This window comes from Papio anubis, chromosome 2 (assembly GCF_008728515.1).
Source record: "Papio anubis isolate 15944 chromosome 2, Panubis1.0, whole genome shotgun sequence".
In the NCBI taxonomy this organism is placed as follows: domain Eukaryota; kingdom Metazoa; phylum Chordata; class Mammalia; order Primates; family Cercopithecidae; genus Papio; species Papio anubis.
In genome coordinates, this window is record NC_044977.1 from 81,887,887 (window position 1) to 81,912,533 (window position 24,647).

The window sequence follows — 24,647 nt, forward strand, 5'->3', positions numbered from 1 at the left end:
AGGCGGATCACCTGAGGTCAGGAGTTTGAGACCAGCCTGGCCAACATGGTGACACCCTGTCTCTACTAAAAATACAAAAATTAGCTGGGTGTGGTGGCACGCGCCTGTAATCCCAGCTACTCAGGAGGCTGAGGCAGGAGAATCGCTTGAACCCAGGAGGTGGAGGTTGCAGTGAGCTGAGACTGCACCACCGCACTCCAGCCTGCGTGACAGAGAGAGACTCCATCTTGAAAAAAAAAAAAAAAAGAAATTTAGAACTAGCTCCTGACAGCCTGTGTCACACAACCAATCAAGCTCTAAGACCAAAGTGTCTTTTGGCTTCACATTGCACCTCATTAATAGCTTGGTTTTGCTAGGTTGACAAGACACTATATGGCCAAAAACAAACTTGTCAAACCAAGTGCACAAGTCAGCATAATTGTGTTCAGTTCGCTAGTGATTCATTCCAGGGAACTACATCTTCATGCAGACAAGATAAAGAATGTCAATGTTAACTCAATTTCCTGGCCAGATTAGTCTTTGCTGAAGACATTCTGCACATATTTTTAAATATATCAATGTGGTTCTTTGCACTGAAGGCCCTGGATTAGAGCTGTGTAATAGCATAAATTATACTGTGTATTCCTAAAGGTCAACTTGTTAGCCTGTGAGGGTAGCAACTCAGATAGAAAAATGGCGATTTTGCCTTTTCTTCACCCAGCTTATCTAAATCCTTATTAGTTCTGTTTTCTCAGGCTAGGAAGAGTATCTTTCAGTTCCACTGATACAAACACCTTCACCAAGAACGAGGCTGGGAGAAGTGGCTGCTTCCCTACTCTGATCTTGTTTAAAATACAAAGTCTATGTTTAAATTACTACGTTTCATGGGTTGTGTAGATGTCATGAATGCCATTTCAAATGGCCTATGATCTATGAGATTAGCCCTATACAATTTCAGACTGAACTGAAATCCACTGTATTTCCCCATTCTCTTTTCCAGCTCTTCTGTCCATGTTCACCCAGAAAAAATACTGTGACTCTGTCATCAGCACTGAGAATACTAGAAAGACATACTCACCAAACAGGAAGGCAGAAGTTTGATTAGACACTGAAAATCTTTATCTGACAAATACTTGTCCGGGCCAAGGTCAGCCTGAAAACATGAAAAGGAGTATCAGGGTACTGCTTGGTCACCAAAAGAAAAATTCCTTGTCTTTCCCTTTAATTTTATTATCCAAAATATGACTGGAAACCAAAGATGAAAACCACAATAAGTCTGGCTGCCTCAAGACCTTTCTGGAAAAGCAGTGTGTAAAAAATACCAGACTTAACTGTCATCTTATCTAATACCATTAACCAAATGTATCACTAAAACTCTCAAAGTCAAAGAGCTAAAGTAATGACACAAGTCATTTTTTTTTGGAGTAAACTCCAAAACTGTAAACCCTAAAGAGATTCCAGAATCATTTTAAACTGTTCCTATTTCTTTCCAAATGTTTACTAGTTGACCAAATATAATAGAATTTATATAACCAAATGCACAGGAAAACGATTTAAAATGACTTTTCTTTGAAAAGGACCAAGGAAGCCTTTACATCATCACTTAAGAGCACAGTACAATTTTGTAATTCCCTTGTCAAATCTGCTTTCATTAACCCATCTAAAGTCACTGAACGAGACTGAAGCAAAAAGCTAGCTTACCCAGCTTAACACTAGCCGTTCCTTTGGCTGATTTTTAATCTTCATCAAGAAATATTTCTTCCTTATTCTCCAACCTGCCATAAAAGCAAAAACGTGCTTAGAGCTGCACAATTTTTGCAACAATTGGTATGTTTCACTAAGTAATCAAGAAAAATTAAGTTTGGCAATATTATTCGCAGTTACATAGGCACAAGTAAAAGAACCATTTAATAACATTGACATAGCAAAGGCTATACTTAAAAAGAAACGGTAAATGAAGAAAATTTTCACGGAAATGGCAGGAAAATAGCACTTCAGTTTAGATTTAGTGAAAAAAATAGATGAAGAAGGAATGGTGTTTCTGAAAGTTATTACCATCCAAATCCTTTGATGAGGCTTTAACCAAGGTTCATTAAGTATTAAAGGTTAACAGCTGTATCCTCAAGCAGTTGGGATGCAAAAAGAAAAAGAAGTCACCTGCATTTAAGCATGTTCTTGGGATACGTATCAGAAAGCATGACTAAGGATCCAGTTCTGTGATCTGTCTTTTTAACAGAATGAGCGTGCCAATGTCTCACCTATGTCTTTCAAAGGTTCCACCACCTCCCACTTTGGTTCTGATCGGAAGAACATGGAAACCTGTTGTAAGGCAATCTCTGCAAAGACATTTTAGAAACCCATTAGTCAGACATATCAGGAAAGGGCCATATGCTGAAGATGTTATTCCTGTAAATGAAATCCTTATAGTCTATAACCTTTTTAAAAAACGTAATTACCAATAAATAAATAAAATAAACACAAACTAAATGCAATGTGGGATTCTAGATTGGACCCTGGAATAGAAAAAGTACATTAGCGGAAAAACTGGTAAAATCTGAATAAAGCCCATAGTTAATAGTAACATTACTAATATTCACTTCTAGTTTTGATAAATGTGCCATGGTTGTATTGAAAGAACATAAAGATAGATGTGTACCCGGCCCCCCCCACCAAACCCTTTGTTCTGCTCTCTAATCTTTGCACATACCAGAGATTCCGTAAGTTCTGTGAGTACCTGCTTTTCTGCACGTACCAGAGATTTTGTAAGTTCTGAAGCAAGGTCACAAGACGTGTTTTAAGTAAGATAAACTCTTGCTGCCATAAACCTGCTCTCCCACCTCAAAGGTTGAACCGAAATATCAGAAATGGCGGGAACCAATCATAGTTAGCCAAATCGCCTTGTTCAAACACTAGCCAATCATATATCTGATTTGTATAATAACTCTATGCCCACTTTTCTTAGACTATATAACACTGCTCGGAGCTCAGTGGGGGAGCTCTCCTGCCCGTCTCGTTTCACGAGCGAGGGAGAGTTCCAGGTTCGAACCTGTAATAAAGATCCTTGCTGCTTAGCTTTGACTCTGGACTCTGGTGGTCTTCTTCGGGGAATAAACGGTCTGGGCATAACAGTATAGAATATTAACATTAGGAGAAACTGGATGAGAAGTATATGGCAATTTTCTGTACTATCACTGCAACTTCTTTTGTTTAGTTCTGTTTGTTTTTTGAGATAGGGTCTCACTCTGTTGCCCAGGCTGGAACACAGTGGCACAGTCACGGCTCACTGCAACCTTAACCTCCTGGGCTCAAGTGATCCTCCCACCTCAGCCTTCCGAATAGCTGGGACTACAAGCATGGGCCATCACGCCTGGCTAAATTGTTTGTTTTTTTTTTTTTGAGGCAGAGTTTCACTCTTGTTGCCCAGGCTGGAGTGCAATGGTGAGATCTCGGCTCACCGCAACCTCCACCTCCTGGGTTCAAGCAATTCTCCTGCCTCAGCCTCCCGAGTAGTTAAGATTATAGGCACGCGCCACCATGCCCGGCTAATTTTGTACTTTTAGTAGAGATGCGGGTTTCTCCATGTTGGTCAGGCTGGTCTCAAACTCCCGATCTCAGGTGATCGCCCACCTCAGCCTCTCAAAGTGCTGGGATTATGGGTGTAAGCCACCACGCCTGCCCGAGGCCTGGCTAATTTCTGGTGTGTGGGGTTTTTTTTGTTTTGTTTTTTAGTGACAAGGTATTTGCCATCTCACCCAGGCCGGTCTCAAACTCTTGGCTCACGAAAGCCACCCATCTCGACCTCCCAAAGTACTGGGAATACAAGCATGAATCACTGCACCAGCCCACTGCAATTTCTTTTTTTTTTTTTTTTGAGACGGAGTCTTGCTCTGTCGCCCAGGCTGGAGTGCTGTGGCCGGATCTCAGCTCACTGCAAGCTCCGCCTCCCGGGTTCCCGCCATTCTCCTGCCTCAGCCTCCCGAGTAGCTGGGACTACAGGCGCCCGCCACCTCGCCCGGCTAGTTTTTTTGTGTTTTTTAGTAGAGACAGGGTTTCACCATGTTAGCCAGGATGGTCTCGATCTCCTGACCTCGTGATCCGCCTGTCTCGGCCTCCCAAAGTGCTGGGATTACAGGCTTGAGCCACCGCGCCCGGCCAGCCCACTGCAATTTCTATGTAAATCTAAAATTATTCTAAAATGTAAAGTTTATTTTAAAAATTATTACTGTGAAAATGTATATTTTTCAAAACTGGAAAATCTAAGATATGTAATCTAGCTGGTCTAAGCCAAGAATCCAATATATGCACCAGACCACAGCCCAAGCCCAAAACTCAAAACATGTTCTAAAGTCAGCTGAGAACAGTATTTAATGTTGCTCCAAGTACTATTTATCCCATCTGGAATTATAGCTTTCATCAACAAAAAAGTGATTAGCCTTAAACATATACTAGAAACAAAAGCCAGTGTACAGCAACAACATGGTTCTATTGTGGAAAGTCACCGAGTGCCTGTTTACTGGGGGAAAAAAAATCCATCCTCTTTTTGTGTTCATTTATCATGAAAATGTTTCCCCCTTTTAAGAAGACAATGAGAAAGGAAGTTCTTTAAAATTCACTGCATTAAGAAATTATCAAAATTTACATTTCCTGTAAAAAGCAACATCTGTAATTTGCCATTTCCCCTCATTGCAGTGAGTAAATGAAGCCACTCCAGATCCTTGAAAGCAAACAGCAATCCTCCAAATGCACTGTGGAATTTCACTTCTGCCTAGCATTAATTACATTCCAGGCAGACTGATGAGGCATGAGGGATTCAGTAGAAATGCTCTCCATATGTCAAAATGACCTTGTTTGGAATTCACATGTCAAGAGCTTGGCAAACAATATCATTTGGATATGTTTTATAGTACATTTTGAGTTAAGAGATCAGGGAAAAAAACAATTTACTAGCTATTTGTTTACTGACTCAATATGTAAAGTGTCAATAGCATCAACTCAGAAGAAAACATGTGATGACCAAATACAAAACTGGCTCCATTCACATTTGTTCTAACTACCCCAGTGTGACAAACCATCTGGAAGATCTGGGTGCAGCAGAAACACGCAGACTTTCATTATCAACACTGGGACTTTGTACCTCTTCTATAATTCATGTTAATATAAAGTGTTTTTAGTATTTCCAAAGTAACTCGAACATAAAGAAACTTAAAAGGAAATTAAGTGAAAATCATTCACATCAACTTTGAGAAGGAGCATGAAAAATAATTCTCTAATGTGTATAATGTCATTCTAAAAGACTGACAGTGACACGGAATTCCCCACAAAATCATTATTCAGCAATATCTACTGTACGCTACGTGCTATACATTGTTTTAGGAATAGGGGAAATAGCTGTGAACAGATGGAACACACTGGATTTCTTACTGATAAACTGAGGACTGTGAAATAGCCTTTTTCACTTAGGGGTTAGGGAATTGGAGAAAGGACAATTTCTTCCCACTGAACTGTGATTTACTGTCAAATAAACTGCATGACTATCATGTGCCAAATAATAATCCCCTCCTTCCCCAGACTCGGGCAACACACTTCAATCCTAAACATCTACTCCTTTGCTTAGAAGCCGTTACTGGTTCCCCACTTCCTTGCCAAATCAAGACCAAACTTATAAACCTAGTGTTCAACCAACCTCTGGCTTTAACCTACCTTTCTGGCTTTATCTCCCACAGTGTGTGGGATCTCTCTGCACACTGAGATTTGCCTACCATGGCCCCTAAACACTGGCCTGTCCCCATTCCCTCAGCATTTTCCATCTGGCCCAGACTCAGCCCAGATGTTCTGCTCCATTAGCCAGGACTCTCTCTCTCCCTCCCTCTTTCTTTCCTCTGTACACTTCCAGTGCTCTATGTGTCCCTCTCTTACGGGGTTACCCTGTGAATGTCCTCTATTAGGACTACTCTATTCCACCTAGACTGTATGCTGTGGTTGGAAGGGTATATCTGGGTAAAGCCAGGATATATCTTCTCAAGCTGCTCTGCCCAGAGCACTGGCCACTGCCTCTCAGCCAGGGTACCTTCTACTCACCCCTCAAGTCTCAGTGTAGGAATGACCTCTTCTGGGAAGCCTTCCTTCATCTTTAGGTGTGGATCATCCGTGCCCCCGCCCCCTTCCCCAAGGTGCTCCCTAACATTTACTCTGCCACAGCCATCACCTGTCAATCTCCCGGTGTAACTGTCATGCAGTAGGAAGTGGGGGAATTATTCTTTCCTCCTTGCTGTATACATAGCACCTGGCACACAGTAGATATTCAGTAAGTATCTGATGAAGCAGGAACCAAGGGTTCAATCATGTTCAGCAGATGTGGAAACTCTCTCCCATTAGAACATGAAATCCATGAGAAGGAAGGCATCTGCCCTCTAGTTCTGACACAGGAACTGACTGACACATGTGGAAAAACTGCATGCTCAGAAAGTGCTGATAAACAAACTGGAGACAGGAAATGGAGAACACAGCCTTCAAGTCCATCCTGTGCTTCCCACAGAGCTCAGTTGTACCAGGCGCCCCCATTGTGAGCAGGGAACAAACACTGACTCCTCTAGGACTGGAGCTGGGGTTCAGACCCCCAGTCCACTATAGAAGGCTGCACTGCAGAGAGGCCTGCAACCTCACCAAATACCCCGCTGTTGTTCTAAATATAGTCCTCTTTCCCCGCTCTCTCCCTTTTTATATCCTGAGTCCACTACTGTCCTACCTTTTCAAGGGATTCCTGGGGCTTTAGGCCTAAAAGGTAACTTCAGCACTCCCTGGTCCATTCCCCGCTCCCCAGCCTCTTGTTTTATAGGTCAAGATGTGGGCCCACAGAGAGGAAATGCTGCTAATGACAAAGCTGGGACCAGGATACAGGCCTCTTGATTTCTGGTCAAATGACTTTTGCATGGACATTAAAACCCCCTTACTCTTAAGAGGGTATGAGGACTGAGGCGGGAAGATGGCTACAGTGCAGTGAGGCTTTTAAATGATAGAAGTACCTTGTTAAAAAGATGAATATTGTAGGCTGGGCGCAGTGGCTCATGCCTGTAACCCCAGTGCTTTGGGAGGCCGAGGTGGGCGGATCACAAGGTCAGGAGTTCGAGACCAGCCTGGCCAACATGGTGAAACCCCCATCTCTACTAAAAATACAAAAAATTAGCTGGGTGTCGTAGCAAGTGCCTGTAATCCCAGCTACTTGGGAGGCTGAGGCGGGAGAATCACTTGAATTGGGAGGCTGAGGTTGCAATGAACCGAGACCATGCCACAGCACTCCAGCCTGGCCAACAGAGTGAGACTCTGTCTCAAAAAAAAAAAAAAAAAAAAATTGTAAGGGAGATATATGTGTGAGACAAACATCTCATGACCAGGAGATACCTGTTTTCCCTGTACAATAGCTGACTGTCAATTAGACTTTCTAATTCAAATGAACACCTCACAACTCCCTCACAGAAGAACAAGAGCCTACATTTCCTTTCTGAGGACTGGCTCTTCTGGAGAAAACCTGGAAAAGAAAGAAAGTCCCAGCAGTCCCAGGCTGGGGACCCAGGTAAGAGAGGAGGAAGCTGCCAATGTCCTGAGAGCTCCTGGTTAACCATCCTCTGGGAGTAGAATGCCATCACAGTCCCCCTCTAACAAGGCACCCTCACCCTCTGTCAGAGCAAGGACCAGGAAAAGTGCTCTGCTGATTCTGGCCACCACTTGAACACAGAACTCAAATCCTGCTGAAATGAAGCTGGGTGGTGACTGCAGACCATTGGAAAATGAGAAGAGGTGGAGACATTATCCATATTAAAAGGGAAAACTGGGCCAGGCACAGTGGCTGATGCCTGTAATCCCAGCACTTTGGGAGGCCAAGGCGGGCAGATTGTTTGAGCTTAAGAGTTCGAGACCAGCCTAGTCAACATAGCAAAACCCCCTCTCTACAAACAATTTAAAAATTAGCTGGGCATGGTGGTGTGCACTTGTAATCCCAGCTACTCAGGAGGCTGGGGTGCAAGGATCACTTGAACCCAGAAGGTAATGGGTGCACAGAGCTGGGATGGCGCCAGTGCACTCCAGCCTGGGTAACAGAGTGAGACCCTTGCTCAAAAAACAAACAGGGGGAAAGCGGCCCTGCTTAGAGAAGTGCCACAAGGTGAGAGGCATGCAGGGGATGCTTCGTGGGCCATGCTGTGAATCTCAGGAATGGTCCAGTCAAGCTGGCATGGAGGTGGTGGCCTATGTTTCCTTTTCCTGAGGTGGCTGGTGCGTCAGCCTCGAGGCTAGACAAACTCTGAAATTTCATTCAAAGGGGGATATAAACCAATGTCTCTCTGAAAACAGCATCCATCACCTATTGTTTCATTCCAGGATTATGCCCTCTGAACAGCGGCCAGCACAGGTTCTGGCAGGAGTTTCTGATGGTCTTTTTATACCCCTGCCCACATCTGCTTTGGACTCCTGATCCTCTACCATGCTGGAGGCCTGGGGGTGGGAAGGGGGAGTGGAGATCAAAGACAATAACAGCATGTGGGGCAGGTATAGAAAAAAGCAGAGAATCGACAACTGTCAGAATAGACAACCTTCTAGGAGCCACAAAGCATTTTAACTTAAACGCTCAGACCAGACTAAAGTCACACAAATGTGCAATCCTGGCTAGGGCCCTCCCTCTCTGGGGCCTTAGTTGAACTCATTTATGAAAAGAGAGGGTTAGACATGATACATCTGCTGTAAGATCCCTTTTAGTTCTGACCCCATGGGACTCAATGCACTTCTGGTGCCAGCTCCCTGAGAGCAAGGAACACATTTATTTGTGCCTGCATCCCCAACACCCAGCACACATCACATTTGTTGAACAAATGGCATCATTATACATACACTACACCTTCATGCTTGCCCTCAGAAGAACATTAGCAGGCACTCGCAGGGAATGAGGGAGATAAACCACTGAGCGGGCCTGGGTTAGGGCTGATTTGACAAGTCAGTCCAGATGGCCTGCTGTCTGACAATTTTGGGAGCAATCAAGGTGAAACATTGAGAAATGAAAGCCACAAAAGATGCTACTTTGACAGAATTCAAGCTGTCCCTAGAGCCCCAGTCCTATCTGTGCTATCTTTTCTCTTTCCTGAACAAAAAAACAAGTGGAGGCAAGAATGGAATCCTTGTAACAATTCAGTGCTCCATTTGGTAACTTATAGTAAGTGTGAGTTTGAAATAAACTTTTCTTCTCTTGGTTACACTCTAGAAAGGCATTTTCCTTAGCCCTGCACAGCACTTCAGCTAGGAAACGGCAGGTACATCCTAGCGCAAGGCTTCTCATGGTTTAATGTGCATGCAAATCACCTGGGGACCTTGTTAAAATCAGATCCTGATTCAGGAAGTCTGGGATGAGGATTGAATTCTGCACCTTCGACAAGCCCCCAGTGATGCCAATGCTGCTGGTCAGAGAACCACACTGTGAGTCACAAGCCTCAAGGGCTGTGGTTTTCAAACTTGGCTCCATATTGGAATCGCTTGGGAAGCTTCACAGACTACAAGCTCCACCCACAGAGACTCTGATTTAATCAGCATGCACGCAGCCTGGGCATGAGAAATTTTTTTAATGCTCCCCAGGTGATTCTACTGTGGAGAAAAACTTGGTGCCTGCCAAGTAGACATCTGTTTCCCTCTCTGAAACAGGGATATTTTGGTGAATGAATGGGTATGAATAAATAAATAAAAGTGAAATAGGAATAAAAGTGCCTCTCTCTAATTACTTCAAAAGCAATGTTTTAAGGACTCAAATATCTGATATGGTGTATTCTCTTAGCAAGTAAATTAACAATATCCATAGTTCCACTCAGGAAGTCACTAAAGCATGGTTTCTCTTTAATAAATCAGGTGAAACAACGGTTTCTATTGTTCTTTTCAAAGTGACAGCAGAATGTATTAAATATTTAGTTTCTCATTCTGCTGACATCAGGCTTAGGTTATTGATGCCAGCTTTGAGTGTAATCGGTACTGGAAGAGAAGCCCTTTCAACCACAGTCCCTTAGTGGCTGCCCTGATCCAGGAAAGATCTGGAAGAGAATGACCTCCTATGCTTTGCACTGAGTGGGTCTCAGGGAGCAAACAGGAAGACACAGAAAGGACCCTTCTGACTGTGTTTAAAGTAAATTCCCAGAAAAAACAGAAACACACAACATATCGTAAATACAAAAACAGAGCCAAATACAAATCAAATTAAGATTATTGTGTGTACAAGGTGTTGATTAGAGGTCAAAAGTAATATAAAAAATTACTGTACACGTTACTGTGGATTTATTATTATTATTATTATTATTTTTAAGATGGAGTCTTGCTCTGTTGCCTAGGCTAGAGTGCAGTGGCACTATCTCAGCTCACTGCAACCTCCGCCTCCCGGGTTCAAGCGATTATCCTGCCTCAGCCTCCCGAGTAGCTAGGATTACAGGCATGTGCCGCCATGCCTGGCTAATTTTTTTATTTTTAGTAGAGACAGGGTTTCACCATGTTGGCCAGGCTGGTCTCAAACTCCTGACCTCAGGCAATCCACCTGCCTTGCCCTCTCAAAGTGCTGGGATTACAGGTGTGAAGCCATCGCGTCTGGCCTATTGTAGAGTACTCACTCTCTGTTCTGTCAGGGAAGACAACAAAGGCAAGAGTATAAGCACACATACAATAACTTATCTTCCATATTTTTCTGTGCAGACTTTACAAACATTTTGGAAGTAAATTATTTTCTTCTTACACATCTACAGTAAACTACAATCAAGAAAATCTTAGTAAATTCATAATACACTATAACAGATACATACATATCCCCATTTTGAGAAAGCGTTTCTCCCACATGTTATCTCCAGCAAGGGACAATGCCTCTTTAGCCATGTGACCACAGCTCACAGATTCCTTTGCTTACCAGTGTAGTTTGCGGAATAGTTGTTTGGATCTAAAAACTTCTTAACCAGCTCACAATTAGACAAGATATGATTTGTGGTGATCACGTTGAGATAGTTCTGAAGACCTTTCTGCCTCTCAGCTATGAATTCACGATCCATGTTACCAATCAATTTTTTGGGAGGAAGAGGCAGACTTAAGCCTGCAATCTTAAAAAAAAAAAAAAAAAGTTACACTCATGTCATCCACAAATAAGAATTAATACAAAAATCTTGACCTATCATATTTCATTAAACCTAAGACAATGTAGATTTTAGATGCATCCTAATTTCAGTGATACAAAAATTGTGAAAAACTGCATTTAGAATTGGTAAAATACTGTATTAAGCATAGTTATTTTATTTTTGAGATGGAGTCTCACTCTGTCGCCCAGGCTGGAGTGCAGTGGTGCCGTCTTGGCTCACTGAAACCTCCACCTCCTGGCTTCAAGAGATTCTCCTGCCTCCGCCTCCTGAGTAGCTGGGACTACAGGCATCCGACACCATGCCCAGATAATTTTTGTATTTTTAGGAGAGATGGGGTTTCACTGTGTTGGCCAGGCTGATCTCAAACTCTTGACCTCAAGTGATCCACCAGCTTCGGCCTCCAAAAGTGCTGGGATTACAGGTATGAGCCACCACACCTGGCCAAGCATAGTAATTTTAAAACTTTATTTTTTTAATGTGCTTTTATTTTTACTAAAGTTATATAAAAACATAATTTCAAGAGTAACTCACTTTCTTAAATTATAACTGGCAGTCCCATGACACCCCTCACTCTTGCTACCAGGTGACAGAGCCATTCTCTGCTCCCCTAAGACAGCCACATTCAAGTCTCTCAGCTGATCTGTTGACAATGGGGAATGCTCATACTGTCATGGCTTGAGTTTTCATTTTTAGGCATTATCTGTAGATTTCCCATTATGGAAGATGAGGATTAAGTTCTCTTTCACAATCCTGACCTCATCTCACACATCCTGTCCCTAATCCTCCTGACATCATTATAATTTTATTTGGTACAATATTCATGTTTACCTTAAGTACATAATATTCACAACTGAGCTAGAGCCATGCTTACTTTTTCTTTACAGCAACGTGTAGTCTTTTTTCGGTTTTCTATTCAACTTGAAAGTCTCCATCCAAGCCTTCTTTCAACACACTCAGATACACAGTTGTGTCAGTTTTATCTTTTGAAGAGTATCTTCCAGAGTCCAACAATCTGCTCCAAGCAGGACTGGCGGTCCCTACACTGCTGCAAAGCTGGCATCCCGGGACCTCCTTTCACCCGCATCCTAGAGATGCTTTTGCCTTTGTCGTACTAAACCCCATTTTGTATCCCCTACCTTCGTTTTTTGTACATAATTCCCTTGTTTTTGGCAGAGTGTACCCTCTGTTGGCCTTTTTTTTTTTTTTTTGGAGTCGGAGTCTCACTCTATCGCGCAGGCTGGAGTGCAGTGGCGCGATTTTGGCTCACTGCAAACTCTGCCTCCCGGGTTCACGCCATTCTCCTGCCTCAGCCTCCCAAGTAGCTGGGACTACAGGCGCCCACCATAACGCCCAGCTAATTTTTTTGTATCTTTAGTAGAGATGGGGTTTCACTGTGTTAGTCAAGATGGTCTCAATCTCCTGACCTCGTGATCCGCCCGCCTCGGCCTCCCAAAGTGCCGGGATTACAGGCGTGAGCCACAGCGCCAAGCCCTCTGTTGGCTTTAAAAAGGAGAACAAGATACATTTTTTTGAAACTTTGCATATATAAGGATGTCTTTATCCTTCCCTTATACTTGATTTATAGCTACTGTTGATGTGGAATTTTAAGTTGGGAATATATTTTCTTCAGAGTTTTATTTTTATTTATTTATTTACTTACTTACTTACTTTGAGACGGAGACTCCCTCTGTCGCCCAGGCTCGAGTGCAGTCTCTGCCTCCCGGGTTCAAGCGGTTCTCCTGCCTCAGCCTCCAAGCGGCTGGGATTATAGGCATGTGCCACCGCACCCAGCTAATTTTTGTATTTTTAGTCGAGATGGGGTTTTACCATATTGGCCAGGCTGGTCTCAAACTCCTGACATCAGGTGATCTGCCTGCCTCGGCCTCTCAAAGTACTGGGATTACAGGCGTGAGCCACTGCGCCCAGCCTTTCTTCAGAATTGTAAATAAAGATTTGGGTGTCTTCTAGTTTATAGTGCTGCTGTTAAAGGTTCAAGCATATTGATGCCTTTTTTTTTTTTTTTTAAGAGATAGGGTCTTGCTTTGCACCCAGGCTGGAGTGTGGTGGCGTGATCACAGCCCACTGTCACCTCGGATTCCTGAGCTCAAGAGATCCTGTCACCCCAGCCTTACAAGTAGCTGGGACTACAGCTGCACGCCACCACACACAGCTAATCATAATGATTCTTGATCCATTTTTTGTTGCTATTTTCCCAGAAGCTTTCAGGATCTTCTCTATGACCTCAGTTTGTGACTTTCATGTGTCTGTTTTCATCCCTCATGCTGAGCACTCAGTCCCTTCAAACTAAAAACTAATCTCCTTAAGTTCTTTGGCATTTTATTGTATTGTTAGGTCATTATTTCTTCCCCTCCATGCCTTCTGCTTTCTTTTACTGAAACTCCTATTTTTTCAATGTTGGACTTCCTAGACTGCTCCTGTAATTTTATCTTTTTAATTTTCTGCTCTCTTTTTGTTTTGTTTTGTTTTTGAGACAGGTTCTCACCCTGTCACCCAGGCCGGAGTGCAGTGGCATGGTCACCACTCACTATAGCCTCGACCTCCTGAGCTCAAGCAATCCTATCAACTCAGCCTCTACAGGTGGTGCATACCTGTAGCTGGGACTACAGATGTGCACCACCATGCCCAACTAATTTTTGTATTTCGCTTTTCTTTTTTTTAAAGAGCATTTCTTTTATCTTTCAGCCCTTCTAAATAGTTGTCTACTGTTATTTTTTATTTGTATGTACTCTTTTCTATTCTTTTTCTTCCTTAATAGCACCCTGAATGTAATACCATTTCTTATCTCTCTGAGAAGACAAAAGATAATCTTTCTCAAGTGTCTAAAGCATTCTTCTCACTGCATACCTTCTGCTTCCTGATCGTTCCTTTTTTTTTCCTATTTGTTTTGGTCACTTCGTGTTAAAAGTCTTTCTTGGTGGGAGTCAGGTAGGAACAGGAACTGGGATTTAAGGGCCACACTTCAGAGGTATCCCAGGTCTCCTTTTTGCCAGAATTATGGGAAGATAATGTTGTGGGATGTGAGCAGTGAAATTTAGAAAAAGCAGAGAGTCCTACAAAACATATCCACAGGAGGACAATGAAAGAGTAACTTACACCAAGCAGGTGAAACTCTAACGCTTCAGAAACAGATGAGGAAGAACGTGGCAAATTTTTACCAAAGGTAAGTATTGACCATTGAGAAAAAGTAAACTAGTTCTTAGGTATAAAAATAAAGGCGGCCGGGCGCGGTGGCTCAAGCCTGTAATCCCAGCACTTTGGGAGGCTGAGACAGGTGGATCACGAGGTCAGGAGATCGAGACCATCCTGGCTAACCCGGTGAAACCCCGTCTCTACTAAAAAATACAAAAAAAAAAACTAGCCGGGCGAGGTGGCGGGCGCCTATAGTCCCAGCTACTCGGGAGCCTGAGCCAGGAGAATGGCGTGAACCCGGGAGGCGGAGCTTGCAGTGAGCTGAGATCCGGCCACTGCACTCCAGCCTGGGCGACAGAGCGAGACTCCATCTCAAAAAAAAAATAAAAAAAAATAAAGGGCTACCAGGAGCAGTGACTCACGCCTGTAACTCCAGCACTATGGGAGGCTGAGGTGGGTGGATCACCTGAGGTCAGGAGTTCAAACCCAGCCTGGGCAACACGGTGAAACTCCATCTCTACTAAACATACAAAAATCAGGCAAGCATGGTAGTGGGCGCCTGTAATCCCAGCTACTCAGGAGGCTGAGGCAGGAGAATCGCTTGAACCCAGGAGGTGGAGGCTGCAGTGAGCCAAGATTGCACCACTGCACTCCAGCCTGGGTGACAGAGCAAGACTCTGTCTCAAATAGTAATAATAATAATACTAAAGAGCTACCAAAATATAGGCCGGGTGCGGTGGCTCAAGCCTGTAATCCCAGCACTTTGGGAGGCCGAGACGGGTGGATCACGAGGTCAGGAGATCGAGACCATCCTGGCTAACACGGTGAAACCCCGTCTCTACTAAGAAATACAAAAAACTAGCCGGGCGAGGTGGCGGGCGCCTGTAGCCCCAGCTACTCGGCAGGCTGAGGCCGGAGAATGGCGTGAACCCGGGAGGCGGAGCTTGCAGTGAGCTGAGATCCGGCCACTGCACTCTAGCCTGGGCTACAGAGCCAGACTCCGTCTCAAAAAAAAAAAAAGAGCTACCAAAATATATAAGCTAATATCTGATCAGACTAGTTATGTCTACATAATCCTTAAAAAAATGAAGTCTGGCAGGGTGTGGTGGCTCATGCCTGTAATCCCAGCACTCTGGAGGGCTGAGGCAGGCGGATCACCTGAGGTCGGGAGTTTGAGACCAGCCTGATCAACATGGAGAAACTCCGTCTCTACTAAAAATACAAAAAATTAGCTGAGCGTGGTGGTGCATGCCTGTAATCCCAGCTACTCGGGAGGCTGAGGCAGGAGAATCGCTTGAACCCGGGAGGCAGAGGTTGCGATGAGCCGAGATCACACCACTGCACTCCAGCCTGGGCAACAAGAGTGAAACTCCATCGCCAAAAAAAAAAAAAGTAAGAAAAACGAAGTCCAAATCCAATGAAAACATTTAAATAAGAAAGAAAAATGAGTCCTGTAGGAGTCTGGTGACCCTTGGTTATCAGCCCATATTCAAGAGTGGAGCATCAAAAGTTGACTGGAACCTCTGGGTGAGTGTCCTGGGGTTTATCTACTGTGGGCTTTATTTTACCAGATGACCCTACACAGCTGTTTTACTGGACAAACCTTTAGCTCTTTCCTCTTAGGCTGGACAGATTCCCCTAAAATAATCTTCTAATCTCCTGCCTGAAAAGTCTGAAGCCTGACTGCCAGAATTCTGGCAGTTGAGACGAAGAAGGAAGCTAGGGAGGGAGTGGGGTCTTCATGTATATTAGGTACATGTTTTCAAATATGCCTGCATTCCCCAGCCTAAAGACTGTTTGACCCTCTCCAGAAAATAAACTTATGTCTTTTTGCTAGAGGGAGGAGGGCAGGAATAATTTTCATGGACATGGGAGATTTGGGGATCTGACTGCTTCTTAAACAGACTTGAAACTGCTTGACCTTCACCCCACTCTGGAGACAGCACGTGGTACTGCCAATACTGGAACCTTCCAGGGGTTCTGTGATGTAAATTGAGACCCAATGAGATTATCTGCTTCCCATCTCTGAATTCTGCCTTCCTACATCTGCTTAATCAGTTAGCTCTCACCCACTGGATTTTCAGCTTAAAGTGTTTTATTGTGTTTTTTCTTCTCCTGTTCTGTTTGTCCTTGAAAGGGTGTGTTTGTATATATAAACAATCCACTGTTATTCTAGACTGGTTTGGGGAGGGAGAAAAAGTAAATACAGGTACTCAATCTACTATCATTTCCCACATTATTTAAAATGTTTAGTCTTTTCTTTCTTTTCTTTTTTTTTCTTTAGAGAGAGATAGGGTCTCACTATGTACTTGAACTCCTGGTTGCAAGTAATCCTCCCACCTCAGCCTGCCTCTCAAGTAGCTGGGACTGTGAGTTTATTTTTTAAACATAAAAAGCAAAGCATGAGATAGGCATTTTAATTTAATGAGCAAAGTCACTTTCAAAGAGTAGTGCTATTCTAGACTTGTGCTTATATTAGAGCAGTCCAGTGGCATGTGTATTGATCGAGGGTAAGGTCTAAAGAGAAGGGCATCTTGAATTCAGAAAAGGATATAACCTAAACCATTAAATTGGGCAAACCTAACTGAGATTGTTCCATTCTGTATTTTTCAAACAACATTGATGCAGCCAAATGAAGACCTTGAACTTGACACTGGAGAAGATGAAAAGGTTGGCGGATAATTCTAAATTGCCAATTTCTCAAACATAATTATGAAAATATATCAGAGTATACACAGAGTAAATTTTCTATCACAGCATAATTCATTTCCAAATAAGATAATCAAATTTCACGTCATCTGCCTCATTTATACAGTTAGGCTTTATCTAATAGTGGTTTTTTCTTTAGCTGAATAAAATGCATACGTATGAAGAAAGTACACAACCTAGCTATTGCACATCCAAGCCAATCACTTTATTTTTTGGTTCAAGGGCATAAAGAATTAAAGGAAGGGTAGGCCGGGCACAGTGGCTCATGCCTGTAATCCCAGCGCTTTGGGAGGCCGAGGCGAGTGGATTACCTGGGGTCAGGAGTTAGATACCAGCCAACATAGCAAAACCCCATCTCTACTAAAAATACAAAAACTAGTCAGGTATGGTGGTGCACGACTGCAATTTCAGCAGCTCCTCAGGAGGCTGAGGCACAAGAATTGTTTGAACCCAGGAGGCAGAGGTTGCAGTGAGCCATGATGGTGCCACCGCACTCCAGCCTGGGTAATGGAGTGAGACTCTGTCTCAAAAAAAAAAAAAAATAAAATAAATAATAAATAAATAAAGGGTAATATATTACCTAAAACACAACTGATGTATCCTTCCTGAAACTATTTTATGAAGTTGCAGAATATCATCTCATTTATGTGTATGTAAGCTAAGTTATCACTTAATGTTGTCTATAGGTTCTTACAGACTGGGACTTTAAGCAAAATGAATAACAAGACTAATTTTACCATAGGCTAATTAATTAATTTTATTTATTTTATTTTATTTTTTGAGACAGAGTTTTGCTCTTGTCACCCATGCTGGAGTGCAATGGCACAATCTCGGCTCACTGCAACATCCGCCTCCTGGGTTAAAGCAATTCTCCTGCCTCAGCCTCCCGAGTAACTGGGATTACAGGTGCCTGCCACCAAACCCAGCTAATTTTTGTATTTTTAGTAGAGATGGGGTTTTACCATGTTGGGCAGGCTGGTCTCAAACTCCTGATCTCAAATGATCCACCCGCCTCAGCCTCCCAAAGTGCTGGGATTATAGGCATGAGCCACCACACCCAGCCAGGCTAATTTATACAAACAAGAATTAACTTCCTACAGCATATTTCTGGTCACAAAAACATCAGCAAACTTCCAAAGACCTAAAACATGTCTAATATTAAACACTGAAATAAATATAACCTATATATAATTTAAGAAAGATTAATAAAAACAAGATAATAATTATTGTTTTGGAGGGTAGCTGTTGTTAACTTGGTGAATTTTTGCACTTAACATTCATTACTTAAAGCAATTATGTAGATATTAAAATGTAATTCATTAATGAATCCAGAAGAAATGGAAAATTACTTAAGGCAATTATGATGCTTAGCATTGGTGAGATTTTGCCAACTTAACAAGATAATTATTTACACCATGTTTCCAGTTTAGGGTCTCAGGTAGCCGGAGTCCATCCCATGTCAGGGTGCACTCACACACACCCACACTCACATGGGGACTATGCAGACAAGCCGGTTCACCTAACCTGTACATCTTTGGGATGTGGGAAGAAACTGGAGTACCCAGAGAAAATCCACATAGACATGGAGAGAACGTGCAAACTCCATTCAGACAGTGGCCTTGGTCGTGGATAGATTTATTTTTTTCTCACCAACACTACAACCAAACAATGTTGAACAAAACAGTGTCATCTGAGAACCTGCTGTTTTAGCCCAGGATATGGTTACACAGGCACAAAAGAAAAATGTCTGGAGGACTCACACCAACTGCTTAACAATAACCATTTCTAGAAGTGGGTTGGTTCATTAATTTTTATTTCTCTACTGTGAAATGTTTACAGTATGCATTGACTACATTTTTTCAATTAAAGAAAGAAAATTGCTATTGTTTATGAAACTGATTGTATATGGAGCAAGAATTTTAAAAATTCCATTACCCAGTATCGACAGATTTGCCTGCACTACCACATAGCAGCAGCCCCAGCTGAATCCACGTCACTCAGAAAGGAGTCACATGTGACATCATTGGATTCAAATCCCAATATTCTGGCTCCTTTTCTTTCATTGTGGGGATGTAAGAATGAATTTCATAAAGTATCTGTTTTGAATTTCGTGGCTTCCAAGCTTCAACCAATCTATTTTGTCAAGTTTCATTTCACTTTTAAAAATGTATTACTCTGCCCAAAAATCCCATCAGTTCTTTCAAACCGTCAGGTGAAACAAAGAGCTCTTTTGCCAACAGCTGTAATTATAATGTCCCTGCTATGTCAGACAGACCGGAGGTGGTTTTCCTGCCCTAAGTTTAAGATCTCACAAAAAAAAAATTCCTAAAGGTACTCAAACTATGCAACATGTATGTTATTTTAAAACCCCGTCTCTTAAAAAAGATTATTCAAGAGACACTTTCTCTTTCAGCTTTCTCCTAGAATTCCTACACTGCTTACCAACTACAGAATAGAAAATTTAGAACTCCAATGGTTAATTAGAAGGGAGGGAAAAAAATACTACACACGGAATAACAAAGTCTCTAAGCCACTGATTTCCTAGACACCTCCACACTGATGACTTTAAGCCAGGATGCCTCATCATCTCACTTTCACTACCTTCCTCTTTAACATGCCCTATGGATTCCCTTCTTGAGTTCCTTACAGAAGGAAAAGAGAACAAGACAGCCAGCAGAGGAGTCCCGAGTTCCATGCACAACTGCGAGTGAAAATGGAAAGGGGAGGCCAGGCGCCGTGGCTCACAACTATAGTCCCAGCATTTTGGGAGGCCGAGGTGGGTGGATCACCTGAGGTCAGGAGTTCGAGACCAATCTGGCCAACATGATGAAACCCTCATCTCTACTGAAGATGCAAAAAAAATTAGCCAGGCACAATGGTGGGTGCCTGTAATTCCAGCAATTTGGGAGGCTGAGGCAGGAGAATCACTTGAACCCGGGAGGTGGAGGTTGCAGTGATCATCATCTCAGCTCACTGCATTCCAGCCTGGGCAACAGAGTGACACTGTCTTAAAAAAAAAAAAAAAAGAAGAAGAAGAAGAAAGAAAGAAAATGGAAAGCGGGAAATGATTCCCAAATTGGGATTTAGAGTCCAAAATTATATGACAAACTATATTACAGTTTCAAGAAAATTAGTTTTATCTGGAGGAAAAACTTAATTTTTTTTTTTTTTTTTGAGATAGAGTCTCACTCTGTCGCCCAGGCTGGAGTGCAGTGTGCAATCTCAGTTCACTGCAAGCTCCGCCTCCCGGGTTCACACCATTCTCCTGCCTCAGCCTCCCAAGTAGCTGGGACTACAGGCGCCCGCCACCACATCCTAATAATTTTTTGTATTTTTAGTAGAGATGAGGTTTCACCGTGTTAGCCAGGATGGTCTCGATCTCCTGACCTCGTGATCCACCCGCCTCGGCCTCCCAAAGTGCTGGGATTACAGGCGTGAGCCACCGCGCCTAGCAAAAAACTTTCAACCTCAATCTGTTCATTGCTCCTTACTTCCAACATCAGATCTTAATAATCTGCAAATTGCCTTCAACCATATTCCAGTCAGTATCCTAGGGAGTTCTAAGCTTTCAACAGACCCTCAATTTGTCTCAACTCCCTGCTATCCCCTGGAGTACAGTAAAGTCTCTCCAGGGTCAACAGTGGGCAGTAAAATTCTAATTACAAAACATTTGTGCTATAAGAGACCTCAGAAGTCATCTAGTTCAACCCCTTTATTTCAGCGGCGAAAGTGAAACCCAACAGAAGAAATGATGGACTCAAGGTCTCAACGCTGTAAGGGGCCTGGGTTCCTTCTCAAGTCTAAGGAACAGAGACTGAGTTCTTTCTCTCTGCCCAGTTCCCAACATTTCAACAGCCTGCTTCTTTCTCTTGGTTGTATGCTGTCTCCCTAGATGGCTGCTAATTTGATGTTGCATTTAAAATAAGGTGGTGATTTTTCTTCATTGTTTCCACAAAATATGCTCACTATAAAAAGTCTGTCAGCCTGGCCAACATAGTGAAACCCCGTCTCTACTAAAAATACAAAAATTAGCTGGGCATGGTGGCACGTGCCTGTAATCTCAGCTACTTGGGAGTCTATGGCAGGAGAAATCACTTGAACCCAAGAGGCAGAGATTGCAGTGAGCCAAGATCACACCATTGCCCTCCGGTTTGGGTGACAAGGCGAGACTCTGTCTCAAAAAAAAAAAAAGAAAGTTTAGAAAATGCAGCTTTTGCCGGGCGCGGTGACTCACACCTGTAATCCCAGCACTTTGGGAGGCCGAGGCGGGCAGATCACGAGGCCAGGAGATCGAGACCATCCTGGCTAACACTGTGAAACTCCGTCTCTACTAAAAATACAAAAAATTAGCTGGGCACGGTGGTGGGCGCCTATTGTCCCAGCTACTTGGAAGGCTGAGGCAGGAGAATGAGGTGAACCCAGGAGGTGGAGACACTGCACTCCAGACTGGGCGACACAGTGAGACTCTGTCTCAAAAAAAAAAAAAAGAAAAGAAAAGAAAATGCAGCTTTTTTTCTGTTTTTCCGCTTACATAGCCTACATGTGCCTGCTTGTGGAGAACTTGGAAAGTACAGAACATTAAAGAAAACAAACAAACAAAAATAAACAGAAAACAACATAACCTATAATTCCGCCACCTGGGGATCACCATTAACGTTTTGGCATATTTACTTGCAATCCTATTTTCCAAACATTTCATGTAATTATATTATATGGCATGTATAATTTTGCATTATGCTTTTTTTCACTTAGACATGTTCCTATTGGACTCAGACAACTCTGCATATGTGTATTATATTTCTTTTTCTTTAGCAGGAACTCATTTATCTGTCAAAAGGGTAATTGGACACTGAAAATCATGGTCACAGTTTTATTCTGAGGTTTTAGAGTCTTTTTGGTCTGTTTTTGGATATTGTTTTAAATTACTTCATTGCCAAAAAGCTGTGTGTGCTTTCTTCTGTTTGTTTACTTGAATCCAGAAAAACCTCCCACTGAAATGATGTCTGGCCATATTCTGCCCAACACAAGCCAACATCAATACATGGGGATATTTGCATTTGAAATAAGATGCACATTGAAAGTACCCATTTTGAAAGGTAAAATTACACTGAAGCAAAAATAAAATTCACTATATTAAAAAGGCCATTAAGTGAAGAGTCATGGAGAAACTTTATCACCCCAAAGTATGAGTAAACGAGAGATAAAACTCTCCTCCCTACCCTCTGTTCTTAGAGGCTAAGTCTAGGCAATTTCAATTTCAAAAATATTTCTCCCATAATTCTTACTTAGCCTGGCTGAATGACATTGTATAAAGATCACTCCCCTTTTATGCACAAGCAAAGGTTCGCTTGAGCATAAAGGCAGAAACAGTTCGTAGGCCCACTGTTAATTCCCAAATGCTTACACCACTGCGGAAATGTCACATGGGCCGCTGCACTGGGGATAGGAGAGTTTGAGGAGAAAATCCACTGCTGGAATAAACTGAACATTGATGTCTTATCTACAATGTCATCATAGGCCCAGCTCTTGTCTGAGTGCAAAGAAGATCCTATTAAAATTCATAAATAAAACCAATTAAACCCATCAATGAAAATTTGATCTCTGCCAATATTCTATCTGAAGACTCAAATGGGTCATACTAAAATTAAAACACAAAAAGACAATATGTGTCAAATGCATGACAAGTATGGCAATTACATAAACGTCTGCAGATACTCAGGCCACTTCCTTCAAAAGGAAAATAAGGCATTCACGCTTTCAGCAGCATTATAAATAATGCTAAAGTTTGGGCTTTACAAATGCTTATTTCCTTTTTTGTTTGTTTTTTTGAGACAGAGTCTTGCTCTATCGCCCAGGATGCAGTGCAACATGGCGCAATCTCGGCTTACTGCAACCTCCCCTTCCCGGGTTCAAGCAGTTCTCCTGCCTCAGCTCCCTGAGTAGCTGGGATTACAGGCACCCATCACCGCACCCAGCTAATTTTTGTATTTTTAGTAGAAATGGGGTTTCACCATGTTGGCCAGGCTGGTCTCAAACTCCTGACCTCAGGTGATCCACCCGCTTTAGCCTCCCAAAGTGCTGGGATTACAGGAGTGAGCCGCCACATCTGGCCCAAATGCTTATTTTCTGAAGTCCGACCAACAAAACATGGCCTTCTGAAGGAAAAGAAGTATTATGCTTCCTCCTAGTGCACAGTCCTCCTGACCTTTGTGGGCAAGATCTGAGGTCATTCAGAATGAGCGATGATGGCTAGCTCACCAATGATGGGAGCAGTCCTTTCCCTCCAGGCTGAGTCCTTTACATCATAAGCCAAGCACTCTTCCTCAGGGTTAAAGCATTTTATGTTACCAATCAAACCTGAGGTATGACACACAAGAGCACAATAGTCTTCAGTAATCCAAGGCACTTGAAGTCCAGCCTGCCAGATGAAGACACGGCTGCTACTGGCAGGACTTCCTAAGGTGCTAAAGCCCCTCTTGGACCCTTCAACCATTAAAACACTGGGTGTGTCTCTAGATGAAGACCTTACAGCTCATGCTTCTTCCCATTATGGCCCTCAAGTTAGGAACATTTAAAACAAAGAGATTTCTAACTACGTATTTAGGAGAAAAAGTTAAACAGGAAAAGGTTGAGTCTCCCAGTTACTGCTGCATGTTGATCTGCAGAGCTGACTATGTAGCCTAGTTCAATGAAGAGAGTCAGAGTCCCAGCTCCACCTAAGTGAGTAACGCTAGCAATCCACGTAATCATTCCTCATCTTTTAAAAGAAGATATTACATCAGCCTCCTATGACTGTGGTAAGGATATAGTCTGGCACAATAGTACTTGGTTGCAAGGTGACTATTAATTATAAATCACATGTTGATTCCCAAAAGTTTATTTTTAGAGCCACACATCATCTGAGTAAAGTATGAATTTATTTTCTTTGACAGGGAAATGTGCTAATTTCTTGTTTCTGATATTGCCATTTCCAACCAGCTTTTTTTTTGAGATGGAGTTTCACTCTTACTGCCCAGGCTGGAGTGCAATGGCGTGATCTCGGCTCACCACAACCTCTGCCTCTCAGGTTCAAGTGATTCTCCTGCCTCAGCCTCCCAAGTAGCTGAGATTGCAGGCATGCACCACCAAGCCTGGCTAATTTTGTATTTTTAGTAGAGACGGGGTTTCTCCATGTTGGTCAGGTGGTCTTGAACTCCTGACCTCAGGTGATCCACCCGCCTCAGCCTCCCCAACTGCTGGGATTATAGGCATGAGCCACTGCGCCTGTACTCCACCAGTTTTTTTAGACGCCCCAAGTAATCAATGTGTGTATTAGAATGTCAAAACATTTACCTGTAAGCTGTTGTTAAGCAAATCAAAGTCACTGTATCTTCTAACAATCTGTAAGAGACAAGAAGTAGGGTTTTGATTCAGCAAAGACTATCTCTTTTCATTTCTTTATTTAATATGTATTAGTATTAGTAATATTGGCACTCTAGAGCTCAGGCACTTGTGCTAAGGGTAGTAGGGCTTATACCTGGTGCTTAACTGTTTAACCTGACAAGCCTAGAAAACAGACTTAGCAGTGCCAGGCATTGGCTGGGCCATGGGAAACTGGTTAATGCCTGTCAAATTCACAAGATGCCAAGAGATAAGTGAGAATATTTGTTTTCAGGGCAAACAGTCCTT

The 24,647-nt window shown here is 42.8% G+C and overlaps 1 protein-coding gene across 26 annotated transcripts in view; it reads right to left on the reverse strand.

Moving 5' to 3' along the window:
* Window positions 1–24,647, reverse strand: part of PXK (PX domain containing serine/threonine kinase like) — a 97,989-nt gene that overhangs the window by 33,704 nt on the left and 39,638 nt on the right. For 24 of the 26 annotated variants that reach the window (XM_017955345.1, XM_009200452.2, XM_021934285.1 and 21 more), the window contains 5 exons: window positions 24,312–24,359; window positions 10,898–11,084; window positions 2,238–2,315; window positions 1,681–1,754; window positions 1,058–1,132 (listed from right to left, as the gene is read on the reverse strand). In XM_017955345.1, the coding sequence (XP_017810834.1) occupies window positions 1,058–1,132; window positions 1,681–1,754; window positions 2,238–2,315; window positions 10,898–11,084; window positions 24,312–24,359 (462 nt within the window). Of the gene's footprint in view, window positions 1–1,057; window positions 1,133–1,680; window positions 1,755–2,237; window positions 2,316–10,897; window positions 11,085–11,991; window positions 12,344–24,311; window positions 24,360–24,647 lie in introns of those variants that run through there. The other 2 variants (XM_031663244.1, XM_003894246.4) reach the window with 2 other exon arrangements.